This window comes from Primulina eburnea, chromosome 1 (assembly GCF_022965805.1).
Source record: "Primulina eburnea isolate SZY01 chromosome 1, ASM2296580v1, whole genome shotgun sequence".
NCBI classification, from domain to species: Eukaryota; Viridiplantae; Streptophyta; class Magnoliopsida; order Lamiales; family Gesneriaceae; genus Primulina; species Primulina eburnea.
In genome coordinates, this window is record NC_133101.1 from 2,025,079 (window position 1) to 2,037,486 (window position 12,408).

At 37.1% G+C, this 12,408-nt stretch overlaps 3 protein-coding genes across 5 annotated transcripts; 1 reads left to right on the plus strand and 2 right to left on the minus strand.

Annotated features, from left to right (window-relative positions):
* Positions 1–259: 259 nt before the first annotated feature.
* LOC140805354 (zinc finger protein GAI-ASSOCIATED FACTOR 1-like) lies at positions 260–3,263 on the minus strand. 2 transcript variants are annotated; one of them, XM_073161645.1, is made up of 4 exons: positions 2,512–3,263; positions 2,003–2,421; positions 1,660–1,904; positions 260–1,210 (listed from the first exon to the last, which is right to left on the minus strand). In XM_073161645.1, the coding sequence occupies exons 1-4, from the start codon at positions 2,605–2,607 to the stop codon at positions 435–437; spliced, it is 1,536 nt and encodes a 511-aa protein (XP_073017746.1). In that variant the 5' UTR covers positions 2,608–3,263; the 3' UTR covers positions 260–434. The 2 variants fall into 2 exon arrangements, with proteins under 2 accessions (XP_073017746.1, XP_073017786.1); XM_073161685.1 differs by having other exon boundaries at positions 2,003–2,399; positions 2,512–3,262.
* Positions 3,264–4,603: 1,340 nt separating this feature from the next.
* On the minus strand, positions 4,604–6,866 carry LOC140810197 (uncharacterized). 2 transcript variants are annotated; one of them, XM_073168069.1, is made up of 4 exons: positions 6,780–6,866; positions 6,466–6,591; positions 5,895–5,967; positions 4,604–4,847 (listed from the first exon to the last, which is right to left on the minus strand). In XM_073168069.1, the coding sequence occupies exons 1-4, from the start codon at positions 6,784–6,786 to the stop codon at positions 4,796–4,798; spliced, it is 258 nt and encodes an 85-aa protein (XP_073024170.1). In that variant the 5' UTR covers positions 6,787–6,866; the 3' UTR covers positions 4,604–4,795. The 2 variants fall into 2 exon arrangements, with proteins under 2 accessions (XP_073024170.1, XP_073024175.1); XM_073168074.1 differs by lacking the exon at positions 4,604–4,847 and adding an exon at positions 4,914–5,779 and having other exon boundaries at positions 6,685–6,824.
* A 628-nt stretch (positions 6,867–7,494) lies between these two features.
* On the plus strand, positions 7,495–9,132 carry LOC140805455 (small ribosomal subunit protein mL103 (rPPR7)). The gene has a single exon (XM_073161743.1). It carries the CDS (start codon positions 7,568–7,570, stop codon positions 8,828–8,830), a length of 1,263 nt encoding a protein of 420 aa, XP_073017844.1. The 5' UTR covers positions 7,495–7,567; the 3' UTR covers positions 8,831–9,132.
* Positions 9,133–12,408: the final 3,276 nt, after the last annotated feature.

The window sequence follows — 12,408 nt, forward strand, 5'->3', positions numbered from 1 at the left end:
TTTTATTATTAATGACACAATTAGATTAATTTATTCACAATAGATTTGGATCCATTATTTGCAAATATCAAGCTGTCCCAAAATATTAAATATCGTGAACAATGAATGATTAGAAAACATATCTGAAGTTTTAATGCTGAAATATATTAGATGGAGGCATGGTCTCAATCTCCATTACAAGGCAACAGACAAAACATTAAAGAGCCTCAACTGCTCCCATCTTAACTTGTAAGTGTGCATTATTGTGTGATGTAGAAAATTTAGGTGAGACAAGATAAAGCATATTTTATACACAAACAAAGACGACTTCAAAATTGTAATTGTTGAATCATATATAACGTGAATAACAGATATTTAAAATATGCAATCAATCCACATCAATATTACATGAGAATTAGCTAGAGGTGTATCTCACCTTTGTCGCATAGAGCCAGTCATGAGCTTCTCCTTCTCATGTCTTCGCCCCCATATTCTCCACCGTAAAATGGCGGAGCTGAGCCGGTAACATCAAGCCCACCATTGATGGACGACATTAGGGCCGATAGCCCGCCACCTGATCCGCCACTTGCGGCCACTCCTAGCCCGAGAAGGTCGAGAGTAGGATGCTTAGGACCGAAAACCGATGGAGCGCCCAACATGAGTTCCTTTAGACCTGACCCCCCGTCACAGGCCAGTCCAAGGCCAAGGCTGACAGCTAACGATGCCCCGTTGGGCTCGATTCGCTGCCCGCTCCATTCTTGTGAACCAGTATGGGACGTGGAGGAAGACACTAACCCGAGGCCTCTTAGTAATGAGGCATTTGATGCCGTGGCACCCATCTGAGCAGCCTTCTGAAGCAATGCTGTCGCAGACATGACTGGCTGAGGAGCAGGAGCATACTGCCTCCGTTCTTGCCCTGCCGTCCCGAAAATTGACGAACCTTGATTCATTGCCAGGGAGAGTGATACAGGTTCGGAAGATGAAGGTTGTGTGATGCCTTGAACATGGTCTGGATGAGAAATTGCTCGGAATAAATCAGTAAATCCGGTTGTCTGAGATGGCAAACTTGCTGTTGATGTCGTCGAAGCAAACAGGCTGGCAAAGACTTTACTGCTTGAACTTCCATTGCTACTGGAGCCGCTGCTGCAACTTGTTGTCAAGTTGACCAGAGGGAGCGTCTCCTCGGAAATCGGAGTGATAGTGGGATTTGGGATAGTGCTTTCTAGCAAATCTGTAAAAACCAAGAAGATGTGAACTGTAAAGATAAAGATGCAAGGGAAAGATAGGCATCATAGGCTTTTATTTAACAATAATAAATACGAAAAGGGGTTTCCATTTTAAATCTATATGTGCTATCCCTTTTAGCTTTTGCATCTTGATGTCTCTAGCTTTAACAAAAAGACAATTCAGATGAATCTCAATTTTAAATTCAGCTGAATCATTATTTGTTTCTCTATCAACTTGTAGTTCTTCAAGCACACTTCTTGAGCTTTCAAATGCGAGACCAGACTTCGTCCAATATAATATGTAGATACCAACAAACACCAGTAACAGACAAAAAATAACTAAATTCCAAGACCACAGACATATAAACAACAAAAAAATTTCTGGTTGAACCAACACACATAGGACAAACCCCAAATCTTAAACTGCCAAAATCCAAGTATCTAGTCAAAGTACCTGGTGTTTGAACATGTAAAACAGAAGAGGTTGTATCAGTGGAAACGCGTGTATGTGCTGGGGCCTGTAGTGCAGCCGGTGGTGGTGTTGGTGGCGGCGACGGAGGCTGCTGTGGTGCTGTTGGTGCAAGGACATCAACTTTTGGATCTTCATCAGCACATGGAGTCGTAGCCACCGCCTGCACTTTTGTACTTTCCTCTGCTAATGCATCACAAAAGGCCCTGTGTGTAATAAAACTATCCCTCCTGCATACCAATCATTCAAACCACAAATCAACCCCAGAAGAAGCATGACTCAATTTAGTCGAATAACACAAAAAGGGTTAAACATGAAACACTCGAACCTCGAAAACAAAGTTCCACAATCACATTTATACTCCTTTGTTCCACAAATCTTCAAATGCGCCTTCCAATCCGACTGCACCGCGTAGTTCTTGGAGCACTTGTCACATTTCCACTTCTTCTCCCCATGTTTTCTGCAGTAATGCTTCTTGATTCCCGTCAAATCGCCCAAGGCCCGTGTGGGATCGTGATGGACGCAGCTCTGTTCGGGGCAGACGTAAACTCTTTTCTTTATTTCTTTACCTGACCTTTGCTTAAGCTTCCATGGCAAATTATGACCCCTCCGATGAAGCTGTAAATTCTGGTCCCTCTGAAAACCTTTGCTGCAAATTTCGCAAACGAATCTATTCGTCGCCAACAAAGTATTTGGGGATAAAGCAATCACCTCCGCATCAGGATCTAGGAATAACACATACAAAAACTGCCCTCTATGAAGAATTAAATCTTTCCCACTGATTGATCAGAAATTATAACAAAGAACAAAGTATTCACAATTTTTACTTTATTTTACCTGGCATTCCAGGAAGGTTCCGCTTCTTAGTAGCTGGTTTCGGAGGGGCGGCAGTTCGGTTCCCTGAAGAGGAGTCAACGGACACCGCGGAATCATTCATGGTACTCAGCACGCATGAAATGATTGAACAGTAAGATTTCGCTCTTCTGCGATTATTACAAAGAGAAAATTCAAGAACTGATTTGAACTGTAGAAAAAGTGAACTCCGACAAATTCTCCATTACTTCATCAAAGCTTGCGACTTCATAAACTTGTACATATTTACTGGTCAGTCCACCATATTTAATAGCTAACAACCAGTTCCTGGCCAAAACAAGAAATGCTTAACCAAACCAACAAAACGAGTAATGAAAACAGCCCCACCGGAAAACCAATCTCCCGCGAGCCCACGAGAGAGAAAAGTGGACAAGAACCAAAATCTCAAAGCTTAACGAAATGGGGTTCGGGAAAAATCGAAATTTCGAGAAAGTTTATGCGTATTGACTGATGAAATCACAGAAGCTGAAGCACAAGTGGGCTGAAATCTAGCTACGCCAACTCCAATCAGCTAACAATCGCTGCAAACAATGGAACAAATCCGAAACCCGATTCTTGAGGTCGGTTATCAGAATACGTGGAATAATTGATAATGAATCGGTGGCTTGGAAAAGCAAGAGAATTTTCCGTATCGTGCGTAAATGACTGTGTGTCTGTGTGTGGGAAAGTCTATCCTCTTCAGTGTTTGCCTTTCGGGTCTTCACACTTGACTTATAACTTACCATGATTAAAAGAAATGAATATTTAATATACTTTGAACTCATTTCCATTTTAATTTGAACACATAAGTACCATTTCAGTTCTTCCATTTAATACAATAGACAATTTTTTTTGTGAGAATGTATCGTTCCACCATTAATTTTGTGATCATGAAAATATAACATATTTTATGTTAAAAAATTATTTTTCACAATAATTATAGATGAAATCAATCTGTCTCACAGATAAATAAATTTAAAAAAAAACAACTAGAACTCCTCTTTAAATATTGCAACTATCTTCATTTTGAATTTAAGTTCTTTTCATCTGTGTTCCTTTGAGTCAAAATTGTTTTAGGCCTATTTTATTCGAGGAGCACGAGAGAAATACCATAATTCACCAATTTTAGATATTTTTTCGTCAGAAATCAGTTCATCGTTTAAAACTGGAAAAAGATTAATCAAAACGATTTTGTTCTCGGGCTTGGAATGCAGTTGTTTCACTAATATTAGTGAACAAGAATATTTTGAAACAAGGACAAAACTGTATTATTGGGGTAACACAGAAACAAGGACAAAATTTTGTTCTGACTTCATCGTCAATTCGATGATGACTTCTTTTGAAAAAAGGACAAAAACTTATGTGAGACGGTCTCATGGGTCGTATTTGTGAGGCGGATCTCTTATTTGGGTCACCAATGCAAAAGTATTACCTTTTATGTTAAAAGTATTACTTTTTATTGTGAATATGGGTAGGGTTGACCCGTCTCACAGATTATGATCCGTGAGAGTCACTCGCACCGGAGAGTCACTGGCACCGGAGATATTCTGAGCATGGAGGGAGAGATCATAGTTCTGAGTGTTAGCCCAATAGACGGATATCAACTCCTAGGGCGTTCAGCCAGCGGACGAGTCATGTCTTAGACATTGATGAATTATTCAAGATCATAACTATCCACCCGAACATCCTGCAAGTTCTTCTTGGGATCACAGATTTTGTGCCCAACGGAATAAGCAAAATCCTGGCATCCCGAGGCTTTTGGGATACAATGCTTATGGCCCTTGCGTTTCGAGATTTTCAAAATAGAAATCTTGGATGTTAACAAAGCTATTTTATCGACACTTCGGAGGCTAATTTCATCTCAAAGAGAAAAAATCTGGGGGTTGAAAAAATCGAGCAACGATTACAGGAAAAACAGGTCACTCCAGATCAATACAATCAAAACCAAGTCCTTTTTTTTTTGGTTTTATGTTCTTAGCTCATATTCTTGAATACAGTTCTCCAGAATCTGATACTTATTTCTTCGTACTCAAAAATCTGGGGGGAAGTTGAAATTTTGGGTGTTATAATGTAAATATGACTGAAGATATAATATTCATGTCAGACATTTTTCGGAAGATCTAAATCCAGTCTGGGAAAAAAAACAAAAATCAAGAAATCTATATTTATACCACAAAAATATTATTGGAGCATATAATGTCAAGAACTTCGGTTAACTTACATATCAAAGAAAGAAAAGGAAAAGATGGATCAATCCCACACTTCATGTTCAAATTATGATCAGATTTGAGGCTCCTGCGACTGGTAATGTATCACGATAGCTGCATGAAAAAGTTTCCACACATCATTAGAAGGGTGTATATACTTGGCAAGAGTTGAATAACACAAACTACAATGGACCTAAATCATTAGAAGGGTGTATATACTTGGCAAGAGTTGAATAACACAAACTACAATGGACCTAAATTTGACGTGTGATTAAGAGGATAAACCAATAAGAAACCTAATGACAAAATAAATTTTAACTATAATTTATTTGAAATTTGAGGTTTTGAACTCCCCTTTTCAGTTTTTGTTTAAATCGATATATTTGTACACCACAACTTAATTATTGTTTCCATTAAAAATTTCTACATCCGACCTTTGTTTATAAGATAAGATTGTGTGCTTTACCTTGTTGACAACAAACGTAAAAGGAACTTTTTAATGGGCAAAAAACAACAGGCATAAAGAATGCAAATATGCAATGATATGATGGAGATTTGAGGATAAACTGTAAAATAAGCCGTAAATTAAAAATAAAAGCGAGCATCAAGTGTCACGTATGTAACTAATTAACTGAATTCCATGTAGTGACTATTTTACTAACGATGGCCAACACAACAGGGGGGCATCAACCAAAAAACAAAATTGGAATCAAAATTTTCAGAAACACTAGTTTCATCCCCCATTTATTTGTCCCTCTAAACCCAACCAGTCCCCCTCAGGATTATCCTCGGTTCGCCTATCTTTACAAATGATTGCTAGCCATAACTCATGGAAACTTTGTTCTCCGTTCTATCAGGCAGATAATAACACAGACAACAGATACACAATACAAATGACTTCAACCGAATCATTCGAGTGTCGACTGATCCGCAACAAAGGAGATGGAAAAAGTTTGATGCTTATTCAATAGTAAAACCACAAGTCTGTGTGTCAATGTTGCTGTATCATTCTATTTGTCTGCTTCAAGCAACTTCTCACCATACAGCTGATCTTAACTAAGTGTTAGGATGTTAAAAATTAGATAAATGAGTCGGAAATTCGATGGTTATTTCCCAACCTCGATGCAACTCTAAACTGAAAATATAAGAAAAACTCCATACCTTCTGTAAATCTCTGATATATGATGAGCCCCGTTTAGGCAAACGAACCACATTAACACAAGCACCACTGCATCTGCTCACATTAAGGTTCCCAACTACAAGAACTCGTGTTTAGAATCGTTAAATCTGGACTGCGCCAGGGTACTTGGGAGTGGACTCAGTGCAACAAGCACTGATAATCTCTCCCCTCGAATAAAAAAGCATCTTAAATGTTTCATGCAATCTTTTTTAAAAAAAATCTAATTTTTGGCACATGCAGTTATCCATCATCCAAGATTCCAATTCATCTTTTGTAACCTCCAGAATTTAAATGGAAGTTAACTCATAAATCGTAATCCTATTAGGTGACAAATAAATCATTCTAATTTCTAAACACATGATAACATGTTCATAATATTTACTCAGGAGTAGATCCGAGAATTAGGACAAAGTGGCGAGTTTCAGGGAGATAGGGGTGCTACGAGGTAATTTTGGGATTGAATTGTTGAATTTTGAGAACAAATAGGCATAAAAAAAATCCCATCCCTTGAATCATGCTTCGAGAAAGATAATGAGAGTGAATGAAGGATACTGAAGAGTAAACGCTCCCACCAATCAAGCATGTAGAGTCCGAACGTGACATTGTAAAGGTAGATTTTACGTTGAACCCAATTCATCGCTGCTTCTTTTTTCTTTCCCTCGATTTGATCTTCGCTTCCTGTAAGCTCAAGAAATTCAGAAACTAATGAAGAATAACGAAACAAATTGTGCTAGGAAATCAAAATACAAGCTCGATTTCACATAAATTCACCCGATGGGAGGAGGCCCCCAAAAAGGGTGGTTCAAATGCGTAACGACTTTAGCCGCCTATGTGATCCATGTATTGGCCGCCGCCGGAAAAATAACCTTTCATAAAATATCCTTCACATGTTGAAACGAGGGGATCTTTCAATCTTTATCTCACAGAACTTAGTTGGAGCTTCTTGACTTCACATGGTACAAATTGTTGAAATTATAGCATAAATTATTTGTTCCGACCCTAAATTCTTTTAATTGAATATATTATTATTCCATATATAAGACAGAAAAAACAAAACAATAAATATAGGTATAAATCATTGAATTATAACATAAATATACAAATTTTATATATCAACCGAATCAAATTAGATATGTAGCTATAATTTTTAGATATAAAATGTTAACATTTTTTTTACAATAAAGTACGTATTGCTGAAAATAAAGTACAAATACATGCACTTCAAGCAAGGGAAAAGCGCCTGTTATTTATTTTATAATATTAAATATCTCTTAAAATTTTAAAATAATTACTATATTATTTATGGCAAAAACTTGTGTGAGACGGTCTCACGAGTATTATTTGTGAGACGGATCTCTTATTTGGGTCACCCATAAAAAAATATCACTTTTTATGCTAAGAGTATTACTTTTTATTGTGAATATGGGTAGGTTGACCCGTCTCACAGATTATGATCCGTGAAACAGTCTCACATAAGACTCACTCATTATTTATTCATACCATCTCGTCAACACATCTCTTCATTCTTATTTGTTATAAAATTTAAATTGAACAATTTTTAAATAATTTCAACAAAAGGTTGTTCGACAGTCAGCCCTCTGTTTCCTCCACAACCCATAAACCCAGCTCAAATTATCCGCTCTCAAACCCTAAAATGTCCCGGTCTTTTACCCTCCGCCTTGTCCGCCGCCTCACCACCGCCACGGATTCCGCCGCCAAACCGCTCACTGTTTCCTCTGTCAAAAACAGACTAAAAAAAACATACGACCCTGATCAAGCCCTCAAAATCTACTCCTCTTTCACTGCCGCCGCTAACATTTCCTACGACAACCCCGTCTCCGCCCGCTACGCCCAAGAATCCACCGTCCGCCGTCTTTCCAAATCCCACCGTTTATCCGACATCGAAACCTTTCTCGAATCCCACAAATCCCTCCCTCAAATCACCCAAGAGCCGTTCCTCTCTTCCCTCATTCGCTCCTATGGCATTGCCGGAATGTTTGAAAATGCTTTCAAAACCTACCAGCAAATGACCGATTTAGGAAGCCCTCGATCTGCCATATCATTCAACGCACTCCTCAAAGCCTGCCTCCATTCCAAGCTCTTTGATCGCGTGCCTGGATATTTTGATGAGTTCCCTTCAAAGTTTGGATTTTTACCGGATAAATTTTCGTATGGGATACTGATTAAGTCCTACTGCGAGATGGGTTCCCCTGAGAGGGCAATGAGTAAGCTAAATGAGATGGAGGAGAAGGGGATTGAGATTAATGCTGCAACATTTTCTCCAATCTTGCAAGCACTGTACAAGCAAGGGAAAGGCGACGAGGCGGAAAACTTTTGGGATGTTATGGTGACGAAAAAACGATGCTTGCCTGATGTGGGGTCTTACAACGTGAGGCTGATGCATATTCAAGATGGGGATCCCGATGCTGTTAAGGGTTTTATTGAGGAAATGAGTGAAGCTGGGATAAAACCTGATACAGTTAGTTATAACTATTTGATTACTTGCTATCTTAGAAATGGGATGATGGATGAAGCCAAGAAGGTGTATGATGACCTCAAGGAGAAAGGGTGTCATCCAAATATGGCCACTTTTAGGACTTTGATATTTAATTTGTGCAAGCACGAGCGTTACGTGATGGGATATAAGGTGTTTAAGAAGAGTGCGAAGGTGTACAAGATACCAGATTTTAATACCCTGAAGTATTTGGCAGAAGGGTTGGTGAAGAACGGGCATACAGAAGAGGTAAAAGATATGATCCAGATAATAAATAAGCGGTACCCCCCTAATATGTTGAAGGCATGGGGAAAGCTCACAGTAGATCTTGGGTTGGTCATTGGTGACACTGAGAAAACCGGTGTTGGTGAGCTAGACAAGGGGGTTCATTCTGATGAGACAGAAAAGACCAGCAGTACGTGAGTCGTGTCTTAGGAATAATTGAAGAGTGTTGTTGCATGACATTTTCTAAGCCTTCGGCCGCAAGCACGAAACAAGGCTGATGATTCTAGCTCAATACTGGAGAATATATTTGGAACTCAAGTTGTATTTTATGTTGAATTGGAAGAGGCTTGGAACAGCAGAAACATACTTGATGTTCAGTAGTTTCTGTGCTTTGTGCATGTTTTTACGTATCTTTGGTATTTTGAGTGCCTGCCGACTGTTTTTTAGGTGCTTACACATTTTGAATAGTTATCCAAAAATTGAGGTTTCAACTTTTTCAATGCCTCGTGTTGTTTCCTTATTGATAATTGGGACTTCGCGTAGAAAAGTCTGTAAGACCTTTCTTCTCAATGAATTTAAATTTGATCCTGTGATTTTACATGGACTAATAAAACTGAGATTGGCAAATGGGAACAAATTTCTGTGATCTGTTATATGGTATAACGAAGCTTGTTAAGCTTATCAATACTATAAAGTTGTTTCGTTTCCGTATGCATTTTGAAATTTATGCTTCTTTTTGGGAAATATTTACCCCCATCTACCCGGAAAGTTGCAATATACTTGGGAAGAGTCTGAATTCTTGGTATTTTGAATTGATATGTTTCCACTTTGATAAACATTGTGTCGTATCATTCAAGTATAGTTGTGTAATTTGGACAGAGTGATGAAATTATTCTTGTTAGATACAAAACTAGTAGCAGAGAAGAGAAAAGATCAAGGGAGAAAAAAATCAGTGCTAGTTGCAGGGAAAATCTTCTTTTACCATTCACCACCCTAAGTCGTCTCGAAATTCAGTTTATCTTCAAGTGTCGGCTTTAGCCTATGATTGTTGGCTTTTCCATTTGTTGATTACTTGTCGTAATAGCTTTTTTCTTGAAGAATCTGGAGATGTAGTTGGGGTGCCAATTAACTGAATAAGCTCTGATTAGATATATTCGAGATCGATCGTAAATCAAAATTAGGATATTTAATTTTTTTGCTCGGATTAGACCTTGAGCTCAAAATATTTGTTATGAATTATTTGAATTATTGTTCGAAAATAAATATTATAAATGTTGGAAATATTTTTATTTTTTTAATAAAATTATATCATATTAATAAAATATTAAAGTTGATGAGTTCGATTTAAATTCAATAATTTCAAATATAAATCAAATGTTTTTAAATCATATCGATTCATTTGGGCAACTAGCCTCTCGCGTGATGGCTTACATCATTGGTCTTAAAATAGAAAGGCCCAAGAAATCATCCAGCATCGGGTCAGCCTGAACCCGCAAGGCAGGGTATATTATCATACTTCACTCGTGTACATATCGTGGTTTGGTAGAATCGAATTTTCATTATTATCAATTTTATGCATTAAGATATATTTTTTTTTATCGAACGCTTGTCGTTTAACCAAAAGTTATATTTGATAATAGCAGTGAGCAACATGTTTAATACAATGTGCATTTATCATATATGGTTTATAATTATCGATATTATATATTGTTTCTCTTTATGTCATCAAATAAATTTACCGAAGCACATTAAAATTTCAAATTATCCCAATGGAGTTAGATATATCCAAATTATCTAATAACCGGCAAGCAGGAGTTGCTTACAATTTGTATGATCGAACGCGTGTTGCTCGACTAAAAATTACAGTTAGATGAAAGATGCATTTTTAATTAAGATTTTAAATCGTACAATAGTCGAACACCAAGTGTAGATCGTTTTCATGGTTATAGCTATGTTTACCTCAATATCTTTTAAGGGTGGTGAGCTCATTTACTACTTGTTGATATTGTTTAGTACAAAAAAAAAAAGGAATGCAGGAGTTAGTTAGCTCGAGGCAGTCATGCCATGCTCATGCTAAAAGATTTTACTACGTACGTACATTTTTATTGCATGCCAATCCATGCATTTAAATTTAACTTTTAACAACCCCCACTGTATCAAAGGTAGACATATGGATCACTTACTACCTTGTCTCCTCTGTCTCAACAAACTATTCAGTGATCAATCAGACATACTGTGAGATATATTCATTTCTTTTTGTCTTGCGGATTGAGAATTCCGATTTTGGGGACAGTTTACAAAAGACAAAAAATCGAGATCCGCCACGGGTCCTAACTTGTGTTTTTTTTTTCGATCAATTTATTGTCTTAATTTATTTACTAATATGCACTTTTGTCGATTTCAGTCATTTTTCATCAGAAAATTGATGTAACACAGGAAAATGTCGGTAAAACGGCTAACATTTCTTATTATATGATATCATGTCATGATTTCGGTGAAAAAAAAAACTAAAATTTAAAAAAAAATTAGTGGGTAAAGTTGTGAGGAATGACAAATGCACCTCATTGCCATAATAATGATATATGACACATAAGAAATGTTCATGAGCAATAGGACGGGTTTCTTCATCCTTATCTCAGCCCCTGCATTATTATATACGCATCCCAAACACCGCGAAGATTAAATCATCATCCTCGTCCCTGTCTCCGTTCCCACCCCTTTCATATCCCCATTAAATTGGCCAATAAAATTTTTTCTTATTGTTAATTATTTTTATTATTATTATTCATAAAATAATTATGATTACTATTATCGGCGAGGATTCGAGGATGATGACAACATCTCATACTTGTCTCAACCCACCTCATTTCGGGTTTTCTTCGTGGGGCACCGAATCCGTGAGAAAAAATTGTCACTCTCATTTAAAGTTGTGAATTGATCGATAACTTGACAATAAAAAAATTTAAAGTTACATTGACCTAAAATATATAATTTTTCATAGACATGTTACTTTGATGTTCAGTTTTTCCAATCAAATTTTATTCTTTTTCGAAGCCATTTTTTCCGTACACTATGTCTAGCGTCTTCCGTTGGCATTGGATACGACGATAAGAGTTGGAGCTAAAAAAAAACGAACATGAAAATAAACGCCACATATTTAAATAAAAAATTTCTAAATATATTATGATAAAAATAATCACACACATGATGGAAAAAGATTTCATCATGCTATTGTATCTATTTTGTTCAAAATTAGAATGATTGATTTGAGCATAAGCACTTTTTTTTCTTTAATTTCAAATTCACTTTTCAAAATAGTCATTTCAATAAATTTAAACGTGATGAGATCGGGTAAAAATGGGTGCAAGATGCGTGTGCAATTTCACCAAGTTGGGTTATGAAAATAATATGTGTCCAAACCAGAGATTTTTCTCCTGATAAAAGCTGGTGCTGACCTACGAACACGAAGGTAACCACGTGAATGAGCGCTAGAGGGATGTCCGACGTGGCCACTCCAATGCTAAAGTCAGCAGGTGAACGAAAAGAACTAATGTAGCAAAGAGAATGATGTATAAGTGATGTATATTATAGAGGATAAATGATGGGGGCAAGATATATGTCAGTCAATGAATTCTTTAAGTTTAAACAAGCCTGGTATTTATAGAAAGAAAGTCAATGATGACCTTGTTTTCAGTATTCATTTACTAATTATGGCAAGATGTTGCACATATCCTGCTTTTCTGACACGTCAAACTGTCCCTTTCGTCTTGGCAAAT